Below are 26,527 nucleotides of genomic sequence, written 5' to 3'. Positions count from 1 at the left end.
AGATCATTTTCTGGTCATTTTTCCGTTACGACAAGGAAGAGAAAGTGACTTTTTACTAACAGTCCAGTACAAAAACATGTGGCACATAAGACACGAGTTGTGACGGAAGGACACATGTACCATTGTGATTGTTATCTGCAATAGCAACTGGAATGACTGCTGAGGAATTACTTGAAGCCTTTAGTCTTTAATGTGTAAACATGATTTTACCATTTCCTTTGGGTAATAATCTCAAATTCACCATGTGCAAAACCAACAACAGCATATTTTCAAAACACAACGGACCCTTTACAGACGGCGACATTATTCACAATTAACTGAAAGTAACTGGTTCATTTTCTTTGGGTTTTGCAGGGCACATTTTCAGAGAGTGGAATGAATATAAAGATCTCTGACTTCCACTGCTTCAGTTTTCACTGTCGAAATGACCGAGAACATGTTGGTCACATCAGAGATGCTTGGTCAATGAAGGTGGCCAATGTGATGTCACGCTGGGACAAGCTTCCGCAGTCATGTGTGCTGAGAGTGATCTGGACCTGGGGGAAAAAAGGAAAGTGGAGCAGAGACGGGAAAACTGTAAGTATGACACTCGTCATGTGACTACAGCAAGCTAGTGTTTTTGCTTTATACTGAAAGCTTGATGTTGAGAGCAATGTCAGCCCAGTGTAATGCGCACTAATGATAAAATCTGAAAATATCTGAAGAAAACGTGGAAGACGCTTAAAAAAAACTGAAAAGAAGTTTTTAAGTTCAAATTTAAAATCTGAGTTACATTTCTAGTTTATGAAGTAGCCCACAGCCTCCTATACTAAAAGGGTTCAATACTTTTTAAAAACTGTTAAAAAAATAATACACCAGTATTGTTTGTTTCTTTGTTTGTTTTTCTGGTCACTTGGGGGCAATGCAACAAGCTGTACAACACTGAACCGCTTCCTTAGCTATTGATGCACAGAAAAAAGTTCAAATGAATGTGTTATTGTTTCTGCTTCCAAAGCAGAGAGGAGAGGAGAGAGGAGAAGAAAAGTTAATGCCTGATAAGGTCATTCTGACAGAAATGTTGCATTTATATTCATGGCAAATATTTAACAGTGATTGGATTAAATTACTTAACACAATTCTAATTTGAGGGAAACATGATCTCAGGGGGGACCTTGACACAAGACCAGAAAACCTGACTTAAGGCCAATGATAACTGGATAGACGATAAGTGTTAATGACATTATTTAAAAGACTAAAGATTTTGAAGCTCCGGTACATGGTACTGGGCTCTTCTCTAGCATTGGAAAGCCAGTCTGGACCAAGTCTTTTTGTGATGTATTCACCGATGACCAGAACTGCAACCACCCTAAGGGTTGTAATCTCCTTTGCACTTTGACTCTTCTGTACCTTATTATAGACATTGAACCACTCAGGATGATGGTCCATCTTCTCCGCTTGTAGAGCCACTCTGGACATGAAACCAAAAGCCTGAAAGCAAAGAACATCGTGTCCTAAAAATCATGCAGTCATGTATACACATAACACACAGTAGCTGCCAGTTATGTGGGTTTTGTGAGTTAAGTACTGTAAAATGAGGTTTGATGTATCACGAACCTGATTGAAGTCTTTGAAAACAAACTCTTTGTAAATGGCGTCCCGCCCCACAACCTCCACCCACTGAGCGTTGCGTAGCAGAGGGAGTAGGTGGGTCCTCTCCTCTTCGGTCAGACTCTGTATCTTACCAGCCTGGTAGGACAGAGCAGAGGTAACTGTACATTTTAGAGGGGCAGTTTCACAAACACAAACTGTGATTGGTTGCACAGGATCCCATCTGGTAACAATGAGAGGCTGCATTCCGGGTTTCAAAAGCTAGCTGGTTCAAAGGTATGTTGTGGTGGTGGTGGTGGGGGTGAGGGGGTGTGTGTGTGTGTGTGTGTGTCGGGGGGGATGCCTTTTGGTCATTCAGTTCCTAATCTTGACACATGATGCAGTCACATGTTTTTCAAGTCAATTCTGCTCATTTCGTTCAGCCTTCACGGCCCTGACTCCAAATCTAAACTGCACTGTCAACATTTCACAATATTCCCCAAAAAGATATGACTTTATTACACAACCAAGAAAGGGGCTTTTGAAGGCTTTGTCCCCAGATGAGCGGCCATGCTTTTGCGCCAAAACAGCAAACAGATGTCACGACCAAAGCCTGAAACGGAGCAATGACATCAACAGGTATCATAGCAACGCTCTAATCTGCTCTATCCGTGGAGCAGCGCACAAACAATAGCCACTGGCTCAAGCCTCATCCATCCATCTCACAGAGTGGCTGGCACAGGCAGGAAAATGTGCTTATGTCATTCTTATCCCTGCTAAATCACATTGGAAATTTGTGTTCAATTCATCTATCTGAACACCTGCATTTCTCAGCCTGCAATAAAACACTATCCAGTGGCGTTTTAAATGACGAGATTAGTGTCAACAGGTGTGTGTGTGGCAGTGAGCAGTCCTGTGTAGCGGGCCCCACACTCAGCATACAGAGGTCGTGTACTCACCATGTTTGCAGAGTGTTTTCATGCACAGAACAGGCTCGGCTCCAGCTCCCAGCCGCACAGAGGCAAGTCTGCTGTGCTGCTGCCAGCGAAAGCAACTGGAATGAACCACACATGAGCTGTGGGTCCTGCTTAGCTGCCCCTGCAGAAGCCTGAACAGAAATCACTTCTCACTTCTGATGGGTTACGCAGCCCCCTGTCGGCATGGGTTTAATCATAAACTGTCATGTGTTTGCACAAGGCATGCATGAGGCCAGCTATTGTAGCAGTGTTCAACACAAAGGCCAGTGCACCAGTGTTTACTGTGTGATGAAAAGATGAAGATACCTCTTGTACACTCTTTAAAGATCTCTTTTATGTTGTACATGCACACATATTAAAACGTGAACTTAAACTTCAGAATAATAGCCCACTGTGAATAATGTCTTTGTGTAGCAGGACAGCAGATTTTAGAGTAAGCTCTGCTCTTGAGCTGAGAGGAGTTCATGTCATAGGTTAATGAGCTGCTCCTGTGAGGCTGACCCGGTGAACTCATCTGTCACAGCGAGCGCTCAGGGAAATGAACTGGTTAATGAAATGAAGAGAGGGAGAGGATGTGACAAGTGATCAGCATTTAACAGTTGGCTGGATGGGGAAATGAGAATGGTGCTTATGTGGTTTGGTTAGAGAGGAAAGCAAGCAGTGGTTTTGCTTTGAAACAAAACCACGGGATTGGAGTCAAATAGAGGTACAAATTGTCTTTGGAATGGAAGACTATGTTTGACTTCTACACTAATACACACACATGCACCTATAACCTTTTTTAAACTTGATAAGAGTTTTCATTCAGTATTGTTTTATTTATCATAGCCTCCACAAATTATGACAGTCCTTATTGATTATTTTTGCCCCAGAAGTGATTCCAGACATATGCATCAGAAACCAGATAAAGGGGAAGCACACATGCATTCTGCCCTTTGACCGCTTTTTATATTGGTGTCAGAGTTATAAAGATGAGCAGTGGCTGTTTACAAGTATCAACATGGAGCCCAGGATACTGCCAGCCAGTCTAACTTTGTTAATCCTTTTGGCCGGCAGCTATGGACGACACTTAAAATCAGGTGAGTCTTGTATGCTTCAGTGGTGGTGGATGTGGATCATTCTGGCGTCCACTCTTAAACAGGCCTGGGGACAAAAATGTCCCTGTTGTGGTAGTTTTACATACGATCCTACCCAGGACCAGTCCCTTTATGTCACCCAAAAAAACAGTTGTACTCTTTTTAGCTTCTGGCGTCGGTTTTTGGTCCTCATATTCAAGGTTAAGATTTAATTTTAACAAATGGACATATCAGTTGTTTGAGAACTTAATCAGTCAACAGTATTGAGTCAATGATCTTGATATTGACTGTGATCTTATACACCCTCCTGCTATCTTATATTTATGATGTGCGAAAATCTCCGTGTATCGGCTGTAAATCATTGAACCGTTACAGGACCCGATCCGAAAATGGACCAGGCTCTGTTAACATTCCATAACCAGCTGACAGAAGAAGTGCAGGTTTTCTACACGTCAGATTACTGCTACAAGGTAAAAGAACATATACTGTGTCTCTGTTTGTGTTCTCTTTCATTAGACATACTCTGCTGAGTCTTTCAAACCCCCCACATCCAGTTATTAATGCAGTTTTTCTGTTAAAAATCTGAATTCGGGATAATCCTGATGTCATCAGGTTTACCTCGGATTTTATAAAGCTCCCTTCAGAACAACAGAATATGTTTTGCAACTACAGTATATTTTCAAAGGCTGTACTTCTCATGACAAGTAAACTGACCTTCATGTGGAAAATCGGTGGAGAGCCCCTTAAATGGCTTTTTAGGATGTAAGAGAAGAGCAGCAAATACATTTCAGGAGGATTAAATATACTATTTCTTGGCTTTTTTACATGTCATTTTGAAATTTACCTGCTTCTCTGAAATGTATACCAGTCATCCCCATCCTTTTTTTTGGCTTGCGATCCTTTAAAAACAAATTGATATCTACTTGCGAACCGTTGCCACAAGTTCTGGTCCTGTTGTGAACATGATTGTTTCAGCAGAAGGGATTTTGGAGACCTGAGGAGAGGAAAATTTTTAGAAAACACACACACACACACACACACACACACACACACACACACACACACACACACAAAATTGCATGGCAAACTTTTTTTTTCTTTCTTATCTTATTTTGACTAGCACATTGTCTTCAGCATATTCTTTATACAGCACTGCACATTGTCTATTTGCACCATTGATATGTGTACATTTTACTTATATTACATATATTTATCATTTTAATCTAAATTTTTCTTCTCTAATCCTTTTTTTTCACACTGAGCTCTTAGTACATCTTAGGAGCAGGCAAGCCTTGAATCCTTATACCTTCAATCATTATGACCCCATCAGAATTTGTTGAGATCTCTTGAGGACCACCGTCCTAGACTGAAAGCCTTTCTGGTGGTTTTACATCCCAATCCTTTAAGTGTCAAGTACCTTAAGTCAATGTTTCGCCTGTTTTTCTACTTCTCAGTGTGTGTACCAGCATTTGGTCACTGTGAAGCCCGCCAGCAGCAATGCATCTGCGGTGATCGGCACTAAATTCACTCTGAGTGTGCGAGTGGAATCACAGAGCAGGAATGCAACTCTTTGCAGGTAACCGGTTTAATATTCTAACAGAGCATCGATAACATCAAACCAGCTGTTAATTTACAGTCCAGGGAGGTAAAACTGCTGATTTGTTTCCTGTTTACTTATAATAACTCTGCCTGTGGGAGTGTATTGCTCTTGTCTGCAGATATAATATAGTGTGGTGGCCTCCAATGAGTGCATCAGCAGTCTGCATGATTATTTACAGGGCTGGGGGAGTAATCCTGACCTGCTTTCTGGACCTGAGTGATGCCCTCCCTTAAACCACCTCACAGGGTATCGATCAGGAGCCTTTTTGGGGTTAATAAGACCTGACATTCCAATATTGATGAAAAGGGCTCATTAAAGCTTCAAAGCTACACGTCCTGTGGAGACCTCAGCGGGGATGTTAACTGGAGGAGACATTTGCCATATTTAAAAACAATCAGGACTGACAAGATACCAGAGGGGCAGACCTTTCCATTTTGGGGTCACCTGTAAACATGGCGCCAAGGATTTGGTTGCAACATGACAAGCCTCTGGTGCTTTTTCTTGCCCTCCCAGAGGTCTGGTCTTGGGCTTCTTAGATCAATGCTGAGGCCTCTAACCAGACTGTGCTGCTATTGATTTCCTTCTCCCTTTGAAATAACACTCCAAGTGATAGCTAGTATGTCATCCCATCAGTGGATCAATATGAGCGTGTCATACATGTTTTCGGAGCCTGAAAGTGGAACTGGGGAGGGGACAGAAAGACACACTTTCGATCCCCAGACACTAGGTGGTGCTCCTGAGCTTTATAGGTGTCGTGAAATCTTCAGCGGGATAAAGGAAGAGCCTGTTTTATAGTGAGGTCCAGAGGAAAACAGCAGCAGAGGATGAAAAAAAGTTATTACATGTGTTCTTCTAAGGAAATACAATCTCACTGGGGATCAAATAAAAACAGCCAGTGGTTGTATGTGCTTTTGAGAGAGGCATTTCTCTATATTTTACTGTTTTGGATGCAGGTGGAGTCAGACATATGGAGAAGGTGGTCATTACTCTGTTTGGATCAAGAAGTCAGAGGCCGCCAGCAATCCCCGCTGCACTCCCAGCGTGGATAAAAGACCAAACAATGCATACCTGCGTAAGTGCACAACACTGATGAAGATTACCAGATGATGAAATTCAGTATTCAGCTGAATAGTGTTGAATTAGTGACTGAGAGCGAGGGGGATTGCCTCGTTGAGACACAATGTCACCAAGGGAACCCGTTTCCACGCTCACAAAGGGCCAAGCCTTTGATCCACTCTCTGCCTAATTGAGTCAGCAAAGAGGAGAATCATTCGGCCTGTCCACATCTACTGAGCAGTAATTCTCATCCATCTCTTGGGACATGATGTGTATTGATCAAATAAGACATGCGTTCTTGAAAAGGGATAAAAGAAAAGCTTTTCTGTTTGTTTTGAGGGTCTGGCTCCACGCGTGGAGGATTGTGGGTAATACATTAGGGAGTTTGGAAGGATTAGGGTGTAATGGGATTTTGAAAGCGCCTCCCTCCATAATGTACACTCTACTTAACAATATTGCAGATTATGTTGTAGATCAGACTTTTAAGGCCAAGTAGCCATTATCTGAGCAGATATATGGTCAGTGTGACTGCACCCCTCACAGTATGATGAGCTTCCATTAGCTTCACAGACCGGTGATTATACAAACTCCCCGTAGGACTTGCTCAGCTTAAGTAATGGTCTGGTCAGCAGCTCAAGATGGGTTAGAGTTGCCCTGCTAGGGAATTTCAAAATTTACTTCAGCCTTTCAGATTGATCGGCCGCAGGCCTTCATGAGGTCATTTACTGGGTGCGGTATTCTTCAAGGATGTCTTTCTCTGCAGCTGCTATCAGATCCACCTTTTAATCATGTTAGTACTGTATTCTGCATTGTACCACAAACCACAAGTCACCTGCCGAGGCCTTAATTCTTCCAGAAAAATCCAAGATATTGACTAATATTAAGTGTTTGATTTAAGCAAACATATCAATGAACTGAACTTAATCTAGTTGTTTCAAATGCCTCTTTTAATTTGCTATTTATTCCTACAGTAACTAATAGAGCGAGCATGGCCGTTGCAGAGCTCTAGTGTTGTTTTACTTCATGTGCTGAGAGCTTTATGGTGTTTTTATGAGTGGACACCAGAGATGCCAGGACTTTTCCAAGGCAATTAAGTGACCACTCTTTGTTCAGAGTGGATGTCACAGTGTGGATTCAGCTCAGGTTAAAATGGCTTCCTTTTGTTTGTTTTACCTCTAAAGACAAACACTGCACATACTGCCCCGTAGTTTCCCCTGCTTTGACGCAAGAAGACCATACTGATATCTCCTGAGCGTAGGTGTTATAGTTTTATAGCTGTCAAATGTCTCACTGATATTACAGTGCTGCTGGGGCTGATGGGTGAGCAATAATGTAGTGCACTTGTATTTTTGTTTGCAAGAAAGAAAGTAAAAATAAGTTGTATTTAGCATAATTTACATTGCACTGATCACACTATTAATATTTCTGTCCACATTATGCCGAGATACAGATACAGGAACACAAGCTTTCGGTTTTACCCGAATCCTTGTTTTAATGATATTCGAAAATTTCATCATTTATTTGGCAAACAAAAGAGACCTAGGCCCCCGTATTTGTGCCCTTTTGTACTGTAAACCTCACCCCGATCCCACCCTTCCTATCTATGATGCCCTTTGGCAGTCCAGCTCTTTCGGTCTCTTTTTGTTTTATCCTTCTTGTTCCCGTGTGGTCTTACATTTTCCTTTTCGGATGCCTGTAGGCTTAGATTAGCCAGTGTGATTGCTCTGTGATAGATCCACCAAGAGTTTTCCATCGAGCTCTTGTTTGTCCCTTTAGGGGTCCCCTTTGACACTGTTTGATTCCCACAGGGGAGTCCGGAGGCAAGTAAAGCAAACAGTTGCGACTGGTTTATCAGGCCTTTTATCCCCAGTCAGATTCTATTCTGATAGAGATGAACAGTGTAAAGCTCCTGACATGGATGTCCAAAAAAGGGACTATGGTGTTTGGTGGTATAGATTGATTACACAATGCCCATTTGTAAACAATAGCTTTTTGTATTGTTCTATCAGCTCTTGTGGTTTCAGCTCTCTTACTGGCCATAATCGCTCTCCTATTCGTTGTGGCACCCTTCGCCTACAGGTACCCATATGTTTTTTAAATCATCCACAATGAAAATACCATTCTGCACTGATTACTCTTCCCTCAGAACCAGGCAGACCGGACTTGTTGTTCTTTTCACAGGAGGCACTGTAGATCAAACTTTATTAAGAGCGTTTGCTGCCAAGGCCCTCAGTACTCAGTGGATAATGTAAGTAAAATGCTGCTTCTGATGAATGCATTAGATTAGTATCTTAAAAAATTTAATGAGATGATGACATGACATGATTTGATTGATTAGATGTAGATCAATCATAAACCAATCAAATGATTTCCATCAAATGAGTCTCATCAGTATCAATACTAAACATCAGCAAATTTATATTTTTATATGGTTGTCTGGTGTCTTTATTCCTGAAATATCTATTTCATTTTCCTGAAATTAAAGCATTTAGAGAAGCCAAAATGCAAAATAACTCACTAACCACTCATTTTCTGCTTATTTTTTTAAGCAGAAAATGATTGACTTTATTTTTATTTTTTGAAATCAAACTTTAACATTGCCTTGATCCAACAGTTTCATTGAATTATTTTCATTGGCCAACTCCGCAGCCTGAGATGCATACCAAAATTGCTCAGAGACTCCAGTCATCAAGCCGTTTGGGAGAAACTAATGGAATGATTGATACAAATGTTAGCAGAGGCAATTGTACTGCAGACTTACATGGTAGTGATAGAGCGTTGTATCCGTCCAGTCGTCTTGCTTGATGGCAAGAACTGCAGCATATTTGTGGTGAGCATGAATGGCCCCTCTCATTTTATCAAGCAAGATGTCTTGGTCTTCCATATGCTGTCTGGATGGCAAGCAGATCCATCATAACCTATTAGTGCGAGTGTCTTCCTGCTCTGGCTCTTTAAAATGCTGCATGGAGGCCAGCAAGTCAGGCTAATCCAACTGAGAGGGCAACAGGCCAAAGTCATCTCAATGCTGCCTTCACAGAGAGAGGGAAAAAGAGGCACCGCCACCCTGCACAGAGCATGACCCAGAGCAGGGAGATGTCCAACATGACTTTGAGGGGTTCTGACCCATGTGGCATTTTGGGTTATTGTTTTTGTCAATATTGTTACATCTCAGAACAAAAATAGTTCATGTTCAAACTATTTTGCATTACACACATTTTTAGTAGCTGCTACAAGTATACAGTATGATTGTGAACTTTGATTATAAGGTAATCAGGCGACTGAAGTCACAAGTTGAAACGACAAGGATTTAACATACAGTATAGCATTACATCAGTAGCCATACAGTATATGGCAAGTTAAAAAATGTTGCTATTTGTCCTTCAATCTCATATGATCCACACTAGTGTTTACTCAAAAGCCAAAGCCCTGACATTATTTCGTCTGCCCCCTAATTGTTTCTACAGGACAGATCACATGCTTGTGAAGCTGAGCACAATACCATCAAAGCTAAACCAACACGTCTGCGCTCACTGGACACTTTCCGAGGGTATGTACTCCATCAACAACCATCCTGTTTATCAGTCTATCACCACATGCGGCTCGTTCACAAGCTAATTCTTTTTGGAGCCGTCTGGGGCATGATGAAGATCTACAGGCCCAGCATAAAGAATAATTACAGGGGTCACAGTCTGGCCATATGCTCCCCCAAGCTTTTGTTATCAGGCGGTATAGCTTAGGGCATGATTTCTGATATCAGTGCGTCCCGGGTTGGGAACAGTGTGTTTCTGTTGGACAGGAGTGATGCATGTGATTGAATCTGGGCTCCCTGCTAGCCTTAATTGTGGCCTGGGGGTAGACACAAAGCACGCCTCTCTGGAAACAGGATACTGGTGTGGCTTTGACCTCTCCCTTGCCAAATAATTGATGTAATAATACCGTCAACATATCAGCACACATCCACACAGCCATAGATCTCCTGCCAAAATGGAGAGCGAGAGGAAATCCAGCAGCACAGAGGCAGCATCCAGCAGACGATTGGCATCTTCTCCATCTGTGGCTTCCTTTTGGATGAAAAGCCATCTGAAACCACCAAGCATATGTGCTGAATTCAGAATACCACATAGTTTTATTTAGTTTAGGCTGAATTGGTTGAGAACATTCAAACCCAAATTTGCAAAGGTTCAAGGAAAGGATACATTTCGATTTCATTTCCTTTCAGCTACACTTCCTGCCGCAGTACTGTTCAATCTTACTAGCTGAAATGTCACTCTAGGGTTACAGATACTTGTCGCATATTGATGTCCTGATTGGTAATACTGGAAATTCTCATACCTGACAACACACTTAATCAAACTATGACTCAGCGCTCAGGATTAACTCTTTGTGTGCCTCCTCAGCCCTGTGACTTATGATCCATACCGCTGATAAGTAACAACTTTCTACAGAGAACAGACACATCAGTCATCTGCCATAGAAACTGAGACATTTTTGAAGGCAAAAGGCTTTTTCCAATCATTGCTCAAGCTCCACTGACATGATATACAGAGAACTGCGGGGTACAGTTGCACGTTAATTTTTCTAAAAGGATTTGGATTTTAATCTTGTGCCGGACTGCTAAAAGCTTGTCGCCGTTTTCCTTACTGTTGAAAATTGCAACGTTAGTAGTTAGCAGTGCCTTACAACAGAGGGAACAACTATTACAGCAAAACAATGGGTTGTCAGCTGCATTTGACACCAGGTGGCTGACTCATGCTGGGCCTTATTTTGACTAAGCTCCAAGTTTTCCCCCGATTTGGTTTCAGATATGCTTTGATGTTTGGCCCAAAAAAAAGAACCTTGGCATTTCCAGTCAAGTAGTAATTTATTATGACTAGATTGGGTGTCCCTATACTTGATATGGTCATCACAAAAGGTAACTCAATACTCTGCAATGATGGAGTGTCACTATCCATTTGCAATGGAGAAATGTACTAAGCCAATACTCTAATTGGTAATGCATGTACAGTGATTCAAATCAAAGAAGTCCATCAGCGTCTATCAGTGAGTCATAACCAGTTGTCACTGCTGCAAGAGAGACACGTCTGTCTGTAATCTGTTAGCAATAAATCATAGGTACTGATTCCCAGACATGAATTAAGTCTATTACTGAAGTGACAAATGTTCAGTAGAGAGCTTTAGAGGGATATTTACAACTTAAACCTGATTAAGAACCGAGAAGCATGCCTGTGGTGCTTCAGCCTGGACATTATCTGTTCTTGTATTAACTTTGGTGCAACATAAAATAAAGTGATCTCTCAGTACACATCGTATTAATTAAGTACTTATTGTTTCCATTAATCATAATTAGCAGCTACAAGTGTGGTACATGTGTGCAGCATTTGTAATGTAATATACCTATAATGGAGCTCTTATTCCGAATCAGCCACCCAGAGTGTTTTAATCAAAAAGATGGCCAATAAGCCACGATATTGCTGTGATTTTCACCGGGTCTCATCTGGCTAGTGATTTAACCTTTGTCTCTGTCACTATGGCAACTAATGGATATGTTCGTCAAAAAATAAACCACAGCCTGTGTGCATATGTGTGTGTGTGTGTGTGTGTGTGTGTGTGTGTGTGTGTGTGTGTGTGTGTGTGTGTGTGTGTGTGTGTGTGAGAGAGAGAGAGAGAGAAAGAGAGAAAAACAGTACATGGACAAATGAACCAGGGTTTAGTCTACTTCAGTAGCCATTTTGAGATGATAGTGGCCGATTAAAATCTTGTATCAGCAGGTTGGGGCTAAAAGAGCAGTAATGGCTTTGGTGCGCCTCTTAATTGAATCCAGGCAGAAGGACAAGAGGAGGCAGAGGCAGATACCGTGCACCTTATCAGACAGTCTCGTTCTTAGAGGTTGTACCAATCTTATTATGCCTCTTAAAGACTCCTTTATGATTGTTTTTTTCTTTTTGACTAAATAACACATGAATCAAAAGCATAAATTCAAGCGTTTAGGATGCTGAACGGATGGAATCTGCCCCGGAGCAAACCTCCATAGCTGCTTGACCATGCAACCATTTAAATTCCCCTGCAGGTTTGTGTTGGGTAATGGCATCCGCACATTTTCTTACATGCAACGCAAACACCTTTTTTCCTCCAGCGTCTGATTCAGTGAAGCACTCCATCACGTGCGCTGTGTTTCAGCAGTCTTGGCCAGCGCCAAAGTATAAAGTGTATCATATATTAGAGGCAAAGTCTTTAGTCAGCACTCCTGCTTGAGGAGCTCCAGAGGACAAGTGTTCATTTCCTGAGTGATTCATAATGCTTAGACTGCATTACCTTGCATTTGGACTGTGACAGAATAAAAAGCCCCTCCCCAGGTCTCTTTAACTTTAATTCAGAAGTTAATATTGAATTAGAATCAAAGTATTGCTGTTGGATTGTCAGAAATGATTATGTTATTATGTCTTTCATGTTTTTATAATGTAGTTTTAATGACCGTTGTCCGTTTTCACACACATTTCCTTAATTTGCTCTTTACTGGTGCATGAAGGTTAATCCCATTATTACTGATTTACTAAACAGTGCAATATAGTGCTCACTCATTGTACTGTGTTTGTAGGTTTGCCCTGACTGTGATGGTGTTTGTGAACTACGGTGGAGGAGGCTACTGGTTCTTCCAACATGCACCATGGAATGGTTAAGTAAAATACAAGACATACGCAAATTTACAAAATAAAACCAAACCAGTTCAACCTGCATCTTGCCTGCAGCAGTTTAAAATTCCTATTTAATTTGTTTTCCCTTCATCTACATCCACAATTCAAGTGGATTTAGTAGATGGAAGGACCAAGAGCTCATACTGGTCAGTGTGTTTTAGGGACAGAGCAGGTACTTCTACGTCTTCTTCACACAAAGCCTGATATGAAATGCATACATGAACTCAAGGCCATTACTCAATGGCAGCTTTCTCCACATCGTGTCTGTCGCATTTTCTGACCTGTTGTCACTAATTATGATAAATTCTGCTCAAACCAAACACACAGGATGCCATTCCTCATACAAGCCAAACCAAAGCTGCGATCCATAGAGGTTTATTGTTATTAACAACCAGGGAGGAGAGGGGAGGAGGAGGGATGAGTGTTTAGATGACAGCTGGGAGAATATGGGAGGGTTTAGTGAATGAGTGACGCTCTCCCGCTGCAATTGCCAGTCTCGAGGTGCCATTGAGCAAGGCACCTGTGATCGAAGGAGACTGTTGCCGGCTCGCTTTTCCCTGGGTGAACAAAAGTTTTTAAAAATTACAAAAAAAGTCACTACAACTTTTATGAGATGCATGTCATCGTTTAGGAGTGTCCTCAATTTAAATTTTATAATAGCCTGTTCCTCACATCTACAAGGGTGTATTGATTTCATGGGTGGTTTGATTAATCTTCACTTTGCTGCAGGGCTGCTACTGTCACAGGAGTAAAGATATTTATTAATCACAGCTTTTCAAAATGGAAAGTTAATGACAGAAGCAGCACTTTAAGGACATAGCATCGCCCTGAGTTCATCTTGGATTGGCAGAGGAGGGCAAGAACTGTGAACTCTGCATAATGGCGTAAAATTCAGGTATCTGTGTCTGATGATATGAATTTATGTCTCTGGATTTGTTGCAGGTCTAACTGTGGCAGATCTTGTCATGCCATGGTAGGTGGTACAGGAGGACTGTCAGATATTTTCAGTCCTATTGTAATATACACAAATATGCATAGTTTTGTACATATATAACTGTATTTTAATAGTGTAATGCTGTTGTTTCTTCCAGGTTTGTGTTTATCATTGGGACTTCAGTGGTCTTGGCTTTCACATCCATGCAGAGGAGAGGAGTAAGCCGCCTCCAGCTGCTGCGCAAAATCACCTGGAGAACAGTCGTCCTCCTGATGCTCGGCTTCTGCTTCCTCAACTACTCTCCAAGAGATGGACCACGTGGGTGCAAAAATATCTAGCGCATACTGCAATTGTTAATGGAACAAATACATTATATGTGGATGTGCTTGTTCTGTACTTTTTGTTTGTTCTGCATTGGGGGAATTATCAAAACCCAGACTCTGGCATGTCTAAAAATATAGTCCACTTATTACATGTAAAGTACTGTAAATCATTAGAACCAGTGGAGAACAGATAGAGACTTTTCTTGTGTTAATGCACCTGTTCATCTGAAAAGTTAAACAGACTGCGTTTGTCGTTTTATTGCGTGACATCAAATGATTTTAACACAGATTCTGTAAGAAGGTATCTTCGAGCATCCATTTTCATATCATGCCACATAGGGCTGCAGCGATCAGTCAATTATTCAATTAGTCAATTGAAAGAAAAGCAGTCTAGGAAAAAAGGCACTATTTTAGTAATCGATTCATTCTTCAGAACACCAAAAAATTGGTTGTTTGATGGTTGTAGCTTCTTCTAACAACTAAAATGTGTTAAATTGCTAATTTTTCCAGCAATAATATAATATTAAACTAAATATCTTTGGGGTTTGGTCTGTTAGGTGGACAAAACAAGACAAAACAAGAAACCAAGCTAATGTATTGAGGTTAGCTTGGTTTCTCGGAAAAATGTGATGGGCATTTTTCACTTTCTTCTGATGTTTTATAGACCAAATGAACCAACAGTGAATCTAGAAATGATCAGCAGATTTATTTATTATGAAAATAATTCTTAGTTGGAGCCCTAATGTCATACAAGATAGGACTAATATACTGTACAGCTTATATTTGGTAACACAAAAAGCCTTGTTTTCACAAACTGCAGTTAGTCAGGTGACATAAACCATGTGTTTAGATCCAGATTTGTGATTAAAGCCAAAGCTGCAGGACTGTGTCAGGGTTAACAGAGCGGAGGCAGGATGAAAATCACCATTTCATTGTTCACCTGGGGATGCACAGGGCGCCCCCCCCCCCATTAGCCATTCCCGGTGCTAATGGACTTTCATGGGTGGATTTCTGCGTAACTGGGTTAACAAAACTATTGTTATTGTGTGTGCAGTCTGAAAATCCAGCACCAGGGGACATTTAACAGAGGCAGATTGAGCAAAAACAACCGATGTGGTAATGGACAATTATAAACAGATAATGTTACACCCTTCAGCCCCATGCAGCTGCTGCAGAGGCTGCGGCTGGAGCTGCTCCTAACAGCACAGTGACTTTTACCACAAACTGCAGCTTTGCCCTCTGTCTCCAAGGACGTCCTCGGCAGTTCAGTCGTAGGGTTTGATCTAATAAGAGAATGGAGACATATCAGCTCAATATGTTGAACCGTTTCAGTGTCAGATGAGACAGAAGAAGGTGTTAACCTTTGACATCAACTATGAGTCATTTCAGATAAATCCCACTATGGTTAAATTTCAAAATCATCTGAGCAGTGTTAAAGACCTTGAAACTCCAGTTTTAGTTAGACTTACACACTATGTTGTTGGTTTCGAAAATTATAAATTAACTGGTTTAGTTAATAAATTGACCATTAGACTTTATTAATTCTTTGCTGGACAGTGACAAGTTACCGATTCAAACCTCTACTTTTGAGTAACCTGAGGATGTTTGAGTAAAAAAAAAAAAAAACACTCTTTGAAAAGTTTTTGGCTCAGCTGTTTGCTCTACTTTCTGAGGGCTTTACTCAGTTCAGCTCACCTCCGGAAGAATCATTATTTTATCTAATCTATCACTGAAAGTGCTTAGAGATGGGAAGTAGACAGCAGAGCTTTCGCTTCTTAAATGATATTGAACGTCATAAAAGGTCCCAATTTCACGCCAAAAAAACTACACACATTGATCAGAAAGTGGCTACAACGCCCTGCAGTTCACCTTAAAACTGTAACCTTCACGATTTTACTTTAGGTGACAGTTTGGTGGGGGTACAGATACAGTAAATTATCTTGGAGGGGGTTGTAACCTGCATATTTAACAAATGTGTCACAAGTGAGAGCTTCCTCTTTTCCTGTGAAAGCAGAGATTTCCGCCTCTTATTTGATTTGAACGGATCAATGATTGGGATTACATTGTTTTTACGGCACTTTGTGTGGCGAAGAGGTTTTCAATTAACTAATGTGTAGATTACCATCAATCTCGCAACCAGAAGCCAAGCCTGTCCGACCCAGTTTGTCGAGACCAAGAGATAAGTGGGAATCTTTGATTAGCTTCCCACCTTCTTGACATGTCCGTATCCTGAAGGCTGACACCATTTCCGTGTGTCGTGCTGTCCATCATCCTCTTTCAGGAAGTAGTGGTAGTACCAGTGGTAGCGGGATGAATGAGAGGATGGTTTCATGTTCAATATTTTCAAATTCCTGTTTTGTAATTTGCTCAAATCAGCAAGAATAACTTAATACCAGTGATTTACATATATTCCTTTTGTAAATTGTAAGTTCATAGCGTATAACACATTTTCTTATCCAGCTGTTTATCTGTATATAAGCTCTACTACTAGCATTACTTGTTCTAACATCCACACAGCATACTACACGTACACTTATACCTGCGGTGCATACTGTAGCTGCTGCACATGCTGTATATATCTTAGTGTATTCATTTCACTAAGATAATACTGTTAATACTGTTCATACTGTATTTATCTGGGGGTATTCATATATTCCCCTCATTGTTATTTATGTATCTCTATACAAATGTACATTACACTGCACTTTACTGCTTTTTGTACTTCTGGTTAGATGCTAAGCTGCATTTCGTTGTCTCAGTACTTGTGCTCTGCACAATGACAAAGTTGAATCTAGTCCAAAGATATGTTCTTCAAGTATATATCGGTATTAAGGTGCACAGTGCTGTTGTGAGTGTTCATGCCGTACGTTGTTGATTGTGTTCTAGTGTCCTGGTCCTGGCTGCGGATCCCTGGAGTGCTGCAGCGTCTGGGTTTCACCTACTTTGTACTGTCCCTCCTGCAGACTTTTTGGGGCCATAAAGAAATCCCACTGAGATCGGTGAGCAGCTCTGTCAAATTCAGTTTCGTCATTACGCGCAAGGGAAAAAAACACTGAAGAATTCCAACCTTAAAACAACAAATCTAAACTTGGCTGTACTTTGGCACAGTGGTTCTTTGGCTGTAAATTCTAATATCAGAATGCTAACATGTTCACAGTGACAAGGTTAACATGCTGAAGTGTAGCAGGTGCAATGTTTATCATGTTAACTATCTTAGTTAAGCATGTTAGCATGCTAATTAACACTAAACACAAGGTACAGCTGAGGTGTTGCAGGTATTTGGGGATAAACAAAAATACTGGACAAATGGAAGCATTTGCCTGATAACACTGCTAGATGTAAAGTCAGAGGTCCAGCATTCGCAGTAGGGTACATTGTCTGGGAACCATCAATGACTCTACAAAATTTTGTGCCAAGTCATTAAGTTGATGTTAAGATATTTCACTGGATAAGTGAAGGCTTTGACCTCCTGGTTGCATTAGATGAAAAGTCAGGGGATCACTAAGTCATTAGGATTCATCCCCTGGGCACCATTCATATCTGTACCAAATGTCTAATAAATGACCAACAGACAGACTGACATTGCCATCCCTAAAGCCGTGCTGCTAGCATGGCTAAAAAAAAAGATCATTTGCAGCGTAGTGCTGTGTGTTTTGTGATTATTTTACCTTAACAAGATTTGTGTATGATGCAGTATCCCTGGTGGAACCCCATCCCGGATATGGTCCTGTATTGGCCGCAGTGGCTGATTATCATCCTGCTGGAGACTCTGTGGCTGTGCATCACCTTCCTCATGCCTGTACCCAACTGCCCCACGTAGGTCCAGGCAAGGCTCCCGCTGTCATGTTACTGGCCAGGTCCAGTCTGCTCATGAATCCACTGTACACATATGCTAAAAGCGTAAATTTCATTCCACCTCTCCATGCTGGGATAACCTCCAGTTGGGGCTGTTGCGCTGCAGTAGATGTGTTAGTGTGCACCTGGTGTTGCCGGTGTTATGAACCACCGTGATTTATGGGCCTGGGGTGGATGCTTCAGAGGGCATAATTAGCCAATCTCAGTCTGTCATGTGCAATAAGAGGAGTGGAGGCAGAGGATCCATCTTCCTCGCTTTGTGTCTTCTGCTCAGTGCTGCTTTTTGTGGGTTTTCTCCCATTTCTATGACCCTGTATGGCATACTCTGAGTTTAAATAGTAGCACTTTTTCACCACAGCCTTTGTGTTTTTTTCTAACAACTGCTTGTTTTTTTTTATTTTGTTAATAGATTGTGAGGATATGCAGTGAACACAAATCTCATACAAAGCTTAAAGACAAGAGGTGATATTTGCCATCAGATTAAAAAAAAACTGCCCGAGGAGTTTTCTTTGGCTAAATCTGTGTGTTCCTAAAATTCAGTTTCAGAGGCTTGCTTTTTGTTTTATTCTTTACTTGCTTTTCTAATTTTGTTACTTTATCAGTGATATACAAATTGTTATTCTACTTATCATGATTATACTCTTGTTTTTTATCAGAGGGTATTTGGGAGCTGGTGGAATCAGTGATAACGGTCTTTACCCAAACTGCACTGGAGGCGCAGCAGGATACATTGATAGACTGATGTTTGGTGATAACATGTACAGATACCCCACATGCAAAGTAAGACCTTTTCCAAGCACCATTTATTATTTTATCTATCTATCAAAAAACCTTGCAGGTGGAATTGAAACCATTAAAACAACCTTGCTGGTTCTTTTCATTTTTCTTTTTTCCAGGAAATGTATCACACCACGCAGCCCTTTGACCCAGAGGGGGTTCTGGGTACAATCAACTCCATTGTCATGGGATTCCTGGGGATGCAGGTAGGACAGACCATGTGTTTCTCTTCTACGAGTCAACAAGTGATTATACTGGTATCTTGTTAGGAGTTTTTAGAAGGTCCCATATTATTATGATGTCATGGTTTAGTTCCAAATTTCCTTTTGCTCAGAATAGGAGCACTGTTTTTCATGGTACTGCATTTTGCAGAAGTAAAAGTGAGCTTAGTTAAAAAATATTTACAGAATAATTGTGAAGGCTAACTAAAGGGTCAGTTCACACCAACCACCAAACACAGCATTTCCCCACTAACCCCTATTGGCAAGCAGATAGTTTTGGTTTTCTTTGCCTAGGTTTTATGATATATGCCTCTAAAGCTTCCTGGCACCATCCCAATATAAATAGGTGAATGACATCTAATTTGTAATGCTCAGACCATTTTACACGATAAGCCACAGATGTCACTGTTTTCATAGGGACTAATTGTTAAGGGGAAAGAAGCTCCAATTTCAACTGTCATTGCCAACAATTAACCTGGACATGGTTTCTGGAAAGGCATGATTTGGGTGAATTGCCCCTTTAAGTCCTCATAATACTGGCACCTGTTTGGCTGAGAGCAGCAGCTTCTTTTACTCAGATGGAACCACACTTGCTCAGTGAAGGCTTTCTCAGATAAAATACAGATAAATACAAAAAAAGATTTCAAAGATTTAATCAACTGTTTAGACAATAACAGTCAGAACCAGGGTTAGAAGTAATGTTACTGTTAATTTCTTACAATGACTCCATTAATTAATTCATATTTGTAATTTAAACAAATAAATTTCTATAACAGCTTCTTTACCTAGAGGATCAGGATAACATTTTCTTAATAGCTTAATAAAGACCCCTCATTGGCAACAAGACTCTCTGTACTGAAATGAGTGTTATGTGAGAGACTCTTTGCCGCCCAATTATAAGTGCACAGCTGCCGTCCTTTATTGACAAAATGTTGTCAGAAAGCGAGGAGAGAGCTTTTGGTCTTTAGACCTGAGTCTCTGATGGCGGCAGTGTCACTTATAACCATTTGTGTTGTGGGAAGCTGCCTGGCAAAAGCAGCCACATTGCTCAATTCCCAGTGGGCGGTTAGCACTGAGCGCTTCAGTCAGCGAGTCTTAGACGATACACCAGGTGTCCGCTGCCCTCCCCTGTGTTCGCCCATGGTAGTGTCCTCAGCTGAAACGTATTTATCATCACCAAATTAATCAGAGGGTGCCGATGACTTACACCCAACATCTGGCTTGACTGGATAGGAGAAATGTGACCGTGCAGCCAGGGACACAATATTGACACCCACATCCCAGGCTTATTTGGTTACCGAAGGGCACATGAACACACCGAATGTTGGTTTTTACACGGTATTTCTCATTAAATGTATGATTGAATGAGTTGTGGTCTCTGCGCTTATCTCTGCCTCCTTCTCCACAGGCTGGGAAAATTATAATTTCCTATAAGGGGATGAACCTCCACATCCTCTGTCGATTTCTTGCATGGGCCATCATCCTGGTACGTTATATCATGTGGAAGTTTTAAACACAGCTGGTAAAGTAAATGAGTATAAATGTCAATTGATAATGTAAAACCAAGATAACAAATCACTTAAAACATCTTCTTTTTCTATGACTCACACATAGAGGAGCACTTACATAGACTTGCTGTTATGCCTCGCCTTGCAGGTAAACTCTGCAATGTGTTTTCCAGCCACTCGGGTATTAGTCATAGCCGCCAAAGCCATTCATTAGCAGGACTTAGGAGAGGACATGTGTGTGATCTCAGTACAATTAAACAACATCCATGTGTGGCTTTGTTTCCGGGCAGACATGGGTATCCAGCGCCTCAGGGGGATACACACTGTCTCCCATTGCCTGTCTGTGCCTCACATGTGGTTTTCGATAAGAAGGGTTGTGTATATTACGTATAGTCTTATGCAGTCAGTATATACTAGGATCTGTTTCAGAGCATGATCACATAATATACCTGCAGGCAAAGTCTCAGCAAACATTTACAGTCCATACACTTAGATGAAGTGGTATTAGAAAATTAAAGTCTATACAAATATAAATCTGCTTGCATAGCATTTTACGTCATATTTGTTTTGGATGATTTGTGCTCATTCTGGGTGGTCTCAAAACACAAAAAGAGGCAAGCTGGCCTCTATTTCCAATGTGTCCCACAGGGAGCAGCCTAGTGTTATGCGAGATGACCCCTTTTTCATTTCTAAGCCTATGACAGGAGGCTGTTAGTCTGCTCTAACGAGATTGACAGACATCCATGTAGAAAGGCCAGACTTTGCCGAACTGTGCCTGGCCACTGTTTTTATGTACGTAAATTTAGATGCTGCAGAGATGTATCTTGTTTGCAAAACGGAGCCCGCATGCTGTGGAGGCAGACATCCAGAACTGGCAGTCCTGTGACCTGGAGTGACGATGGAGCAGGAGGAGCTGGCTGCGTCACTCAGCCTTGGAAATCACTGTGCAGGATGAAAAGAAAGGGCCAATGGACTCAGCCAGAGAAAAACACAGAGGAACAGAGATAGATACCGTTAGTTTGATGTATACTACTGGGCCTTTTCTGTAATTTTATATATATATCTGATATGTGTACTGTAACTGTATGGGGTTTATTTATTATTATTAATATTAATTTTATTTATTTACTGAAGGTTCTTAAATCAAGGAAGCAATTTCATTCGTTAACTTTGTCTTATCAGTAATATATCTGTCAGGTAGTCAGGTTTGTCATGTCAAGTCAAATTTATCTGTATAGCCCAATATATATAATATATCCATCTAATATTTGTTGAGATATTTCAGTCTGGACCGAAGTGGTGGACTGACAGACTGACATTACCATCCCTATCGAGCCACAACACAAATGAGGCTGAAAAAAGAGGAAATCTCAGGAGAGTAAAGCTGAAGGGAGATAGCCCCATTATCAGACGTCTGGGGTGTAGAGGAAGCTGTATGTAGGAAAATGACAATTAAAAAAATTAGCAGAAAGTTGGTTGAAATGCAAAAAACAACAGCATTACAATGGGTCCAGTAATGATGTTGTAAATCCAAGTGCAGAAGCCCAAAAATTGGTCTTTTCTGTTTGTGAATTAGGAAAAATCCCACTTATATATGTGAGAATCAATTGAAATTCTGTTGTGAGAATTTAATGTCCTTAACCTCAATTCTTAAATGACAAATCTCCCCCATTATGTCTCCTGGTGTTGAATCTTTTGACTATTACTGTGGAGTGAGTGGCTGGAGGGAGGTGAAATAAATCAGACCCATTTGGCTTCTCCCAGAGGCAAAGGATGATAAAGTAACATATAACAAAATAAATAAACATTAGCCTTTTATGTTTTTTCACTATATCTCACGGTTCACCAGTTAATGCTACATAGATGATGTAGATGCTACTCCAGATTATGATGTTGGAGACAATATATTCAGCATCATACCGCGTTTAGCGATGGATCAATACAGGGACTTAAAATCCTGGTTAACTGAAATAGAGAATAACAGTAAAATAGATTTTCTCACATTGCAATGGTTGACAGAGAGAGCAGCCTGTTTTTATTGATTTTGCAAACAGATACAGACCTTGTGTAAAGCATATATACAGCATATAATAGTCCTGCGTGTTCTGTTTATGTAAATTTTCTTTGGTTTCTTCTTTAATCTCAGTGGCTAAATCTATTTTTAGTCCCACAAAGCATTTTCACCAACACAGAAAACAAAATTAGTTTCAGTGATTGGCCTGTTCTTGATATTGACTTTTCTAATATGATTTTGGCTCAGAGGGAAGGCAGGAAGCAGAGCTGAACTCTCTCTCTCTCTTCTTTCGGACATGTGCTCTTGACATTAGCAGGTCTCCTCAGTGGAGGAGGGAGCTCATTTCTGCACACACCCAACCACAGGATTGGTGTTATGCGCAGAAGGTTCACAAAGTACCAGAAAGTGTTGATACAGTAAATGGCAAAGCCAGGTTTTGTACCAAAGTTCACTGATTTCTGTTGCAGATTGATGTTCAGGGGCGGCCATGCATCTTCTTCCTAATAAACAACAGCCCCTGTTAATTAAAGTCCAACGATCAGGCTCCAGAAGTGAGAGATTGAAATTGAGCGATTGCCCCACATACCAGCCCTATCCCACATCCTGCTGCCTGGATAGCCTGGAGACTTAATCCAACCCCGGCTAGGCTATTTCCACACCATCGATTCTGTCATCTATACACATGATGGATATCCACCTAACAAGCATGTTTGGATTCTGATCCAGTGTCCTGGCTTTCTCTCTAGAGCACAAAATGCTTCAAGTATTTAAATCATATGTAAAGGTAAATACGTGAAACAATAAAAGCTTTTTTTGACGTAGAGCTCGTCAGATCTCACACAGTTCTTCTATATCATGGTAAATAAGGCTGTGGAGTCAACTGGGCCCAAAATGGGTGTGAATCTGTACTGTAGGTGTATCTCTTTGAAGAGCACAGCATTCAAGTGTAGATGATCAAATTGGTGTGTTTGCAGTCCAATGTTGTGTGTGTGTGTGTGTGGCTTGATGGACCATGTTCACTTGACTCTCAGATAATCGGTTAATCTGCTGGACTTGCTCGATCCTGTTGCCTCACGTTTTAGCAGCCCAATACAGTTTGCTTTATCGCCCTCCATCGATTTGAAATCTGTTTCATTTTCACCCTTAGGGAATCTCTGCAGCCATCCTTTCTAAGTGCACACGAGACGGAGGATTTATACCTGTCAATAAAAACCTTTGGTAAGTGCTTCCTGACCCTCTAAATCCAGCCACTTTTCCTCACAAAAGAAAAGGATGGGTTTCCCACAGGCACAAATCAAGGCTGCTAAAACACGCGTTTACTTACCTCTAACAACAGCTACGACTGTAAATAATCACCCGGGCAGTCGGGAGTGTGAGGTGGAGCGGTTATACATCTCTCCAAACAGGATCACTCTTCCTTACGGCCAGTAGAATCAAGGATGCTTTATCATCTCTACCCCAGAAGCACTCACTACACATTTCCCCAGCCCTGGGTGATGGGCTCTGGGAAAAGCATCTATATAATCATAGAGCAGTCTAACTGCTCTCAAACTATCATATGATCATATGCCTATTTGGAAAAACAAGGCACAGCATCTTCATGAATGTTTCTTAAGATTTGGCATGAAATACAGTGTAATTACTACATCTGACGTAAAATACTTTACGACCTGTGCATTTGTTCCACTCCCACATTCCCCCTAATATGATGTGAATCATTTTAATGTTTCAGCAGGAAGAATACCATTTCATCTGTGATGTGTAAGCAAATTCTTCCTGATGTTCCACAGGGGCCCCCACTGACACTGCGCTCATGCCTCGCCATTACCTGACTTGCTTTTATAGGCAGTTCATCATGCACATGTTATTGAGCTCTTGAGTACGAGTCTATGCCTGGACGTCTAGAAGTAATTAACTCCCAGCCAAGAGTCCTTTTTGGCCCCACTTCAGCTGAGATAAAAAATAAAAAAGCCCATTGAGAGGAGGCTCCAGGAGGCAGCCATTTTACATTAGGTGATATTACATCAAACATTCTTGCACTTAGGAACAGACAAGGACATGGCTGGCTGGCACAGCTCCACAGGGCACGTGCCAGGGATCCACTGCTGATGCTTTAGACCAATCCAACAAACTGTCCCACAGCTTGCTGGACTGGCTCGAGACCCCTGGGTGTTATTTTTCTGCAGCAGAAGATTTATAGAGTCAGTGTTTTTACACCCTTGTTCACACCGTACTACTAACATTTTAGTGATGGCCTAATGTAGAGAGTAAAATGTTGCTGTTGTAAACTATTGTTGATGGTCTGTTTCTCCAGGTCGTTGTCCTATGTGACATGTATGGGCTGTTTCTCCTTCCTGCTTCTGGGAGGCATGTACTCTGTCATTGACATCAAGGGCTGGTGGGGCGGCCAGCCATTCATCTACACAGGTAATGTTTATTCACAAATCAAGATGTCAAACAATGTATCATACTGGCTTATGTGCTTTGGGTATAATAAAAACCTCAGAAACATAATGGACACATGTTTGCAAAACTTCAACGCATGAATCAACAATATGCATTTAATTTCTTAAAGTGGCTATGATTCATATTTTTATATTAAAAGAGCATCACATGACTACTTGTAGTGATGAACCCACAAAAATGATGCCAGATGCAGTTCTAATCAGCTCTATTGAGAATTTTAACATCTTTCTCTTTTTTTTGGTTTTCTGGCCTGTAACTTAACTATTTTGTTAAGTCTCACCCCTCTCATTAATCTTGTTTCCCTATACAGGCAACTGTGTTTAGCAAAGCAGTTCTAAAAGCCCACTGTACATTGCCTGACAATGACACGAGAATGACAAAGTTAGCGACTAGCTGGTGAACATAGTGGAGCATTTAGCACCTAAAAGCCAGATATTCCCCTTGTTGAGGAGAAAAACAGAGGAAGAAGGAGAGCAAATATTGAACTCACATTTGCCAGGTGGATTCCAAATTAAAGCTTAATTTGCCTTGTAACTTTGGGATGTGTAAATAAGCAACTGTTTGCTTATTTCCACATACACAACTTTAAAGATGATACTATGTCAGTGTGTTGTGTGTCCCACACTTTAACACAGCTGGTTCCCACTGCCACAAAGTGGCCAAATAACATTTAATGCAGGTTTAAAGGAAAATTCTGCTATATTTCAACCAGGGTGTTATTCTCATAATTGCAGCTATTTAGACTGTGCTTTAAGCTACCTATGCACTCACCACCTCCATTGAAGTAATTTGGGAAACTGGAATTCTGGTTTATCGTGGCAAACAAATGTCAAAAATCATTTTAAAATGCTTGTCTCAGAGTCTTACCAAAAGTAAACACAGAAATTAGCCCCCTGGGTTAGCAACTTTAGCTAACTGCATAGAGATTTACTTCTGGGGCAACTTGCCAGCTATCATGACTGATGAAAAATAAGACCAAGGCTGAAACATACTGGAATTTTCCTTTAAAACAGAGGAGTCCTGTTCAGCAACAACTTATGTTTGACTCTTCTCCTCTCTTCCTCAGGGACAAACTCCATTTTTGTGTATGTTGGCCATTCTCTCCTGGGTTTCTACTTCCCTTTCAGCTGGGAGATGCACTTCCAGCAGAGCCACTGGGAGTGGCTCTTCCAAAGCCTGTGGGGAACTTCACTGTGGGTGCTCATCGCCTACCTGCTCTACAGGAAGAAATTCTTCCTCAAAATATGAACAGGATGATCATCCGTCCCCCTCTTATTCTGTGGATGTCATTATCTTCTTTTTTCAAAGCTGTAGCACAGTGGAAAAAATATGAAAATGTTCATCCAGGAATCCCATTAAATAACCCTCCAGTTTCTAAAGAAGATTTCTGATGCACTGTCAATGTGGCCAGCTGAGGTTTTATTTGATTCCACTTGTTTTGTGCACTGAATACACTGATTAA

The 26,527-nt window shown here is 41.1% G+C and overlaps 2 protein-coding genes across 5 annotated transcripts; one reads left to right on the top strand and one right to left on the bottom strand.

Moving 5' to 3' along the window:
* Positions 1–167: 167 nt before the first annotated feature.
* pcbd1 (pterin-4 alpha-carbinolamine dehydratase/dimerization cofactor of hepatocyte nuclear factor 1 alpha) lies at positions 168–2,725 on the bottom strand. Its single transcript, XM_040139901.1, has 4 exons — positions 2,526–2,725; positions 1,594–1,725; positions 1,387–1,467; positions 168–536 (listed from the first exon to the last, which is right to left on the bottom strand). Exons 1-4 carry the CDS (start codon positions 2,526–2,528, stop codon positions 444–446), a joined length of 309 nt encoding a protein of 102 aa, XP_039995835.1. The 5' UTR covers positions 2,529–2,725; the 3' UTR covers positions 168–443.
* On the top strand, positions 1,720–26,527 carry si:dkey-192p21.6 (uncharacterized protein LOC565246 homolog). Of its 4 annotated transcripts, none has more exons than XM_040139897.1 (18): positions 1,720–1,863; positions 3,995–4,089; positions 5,074–5,195; positions 6,173–6,291; positions 8,285–8,354; positions 8,457–8,523; positions 9,740–9,822; positions 12,871–12,947; positions 13,910–13,940; positions 14,059–14,219; positions 17,111–17,223; positions 17,919–18,040; positions 18,736–18,859; positions 18,976–19,062; positions 20,486–20,563; positions 23,747–23,817; positions 24,914–25,026; positions 26,132–26,527. In XM_040139897.1, exons 2-18 carry the CDS (start codon positions 4,009–4,011, stop codon positions 26,311–26,313), a joined length of 1,701 nt encoding a protein of 566 aa, XP_039995831.1. In that variant the 5' UTR covers positions 1,720–1,863; positions 3,995–4,008; the 3' UTR covers positions 26,314–26,527. The 4 variants fall into 4 exon arrangements, 3 of the variants coding, with proteins under 3 accessions (XP_039995831.1, XP_039995830.1, XP_039995829.1); XM_040139896.1 differs by lacking the exon at positions 1,720–1,863 and adding an exon at positions 2,123–2,205; XM_040139895.1 differs by lacking the exon at positions 1,720–1,863 and adding an exon at positions 3,505–3,622.

The sequence above is a fragment of the Xiphias gladius genome, chromosome 11, assembly GCF_016859285.1.
Source record: "Xiphias gladius isolate SHS-SW01 ecotype Sanya breed wild chromosome 11, ASM1685928v1, whole genome shotgun sequence".
NCBI classification, from domain to species: Eukaryota; Metazoa; Chordata; class Actinopteri; order Istiophoriformes; family Xiphiidae; genus Xiphias; species Xiphias gladius.
This window is presented reverse-complemented; position numbering and strand designations above follow the sequence as displayed.

What these genes read in the sequence shown, in the direction of transcription:
- pcbd1 (XM_040139901.1), bottom strand. An exon ending in TTTTCAAAGACTTCAATCAG is followed by an intron (nt 1,468 to 1,593) that starts GTTCGTGATACA and finishes CTTTGCTTTCAG; the next exon opens with GCTTTTGGTTTCATGTCCAG. An exon ending in GGTTCAATGTCTATAATAAG is followed by an intron (nt 537 to 1,386) that starts GTACAGAAGAGT and finishes TTTTTCCCCCAG; the next exon opens with GTCCAGATCACTCTCAGCAC.
- si:dkey-192p21.6 (XM_040139895.1), top strand. Translation starts at nt 3,544, where the DNA reads ATGGAGCCCAGGATACTGCCAGCCAGTCTAACTTTGTTAATCCTTTTG. An exon ending in CCAACATGCACCATGGAATG is followed by an intron (nt 12,948 to 13,909) that starts GTTAAGTAAAAT and finishes GATTTGTTGCAG; the next exon opens with GTCTAACTGTGGCAGATCTT. An exon ending in AAGAAATCCCACTGAGATCG is followed by an intron (nt 17,224 to 17,918) that starts GTGAGCAGCTCT and finishes TGTATGATGCAG; the next exon opens with TATCCCTGGTGGAACCCCAT.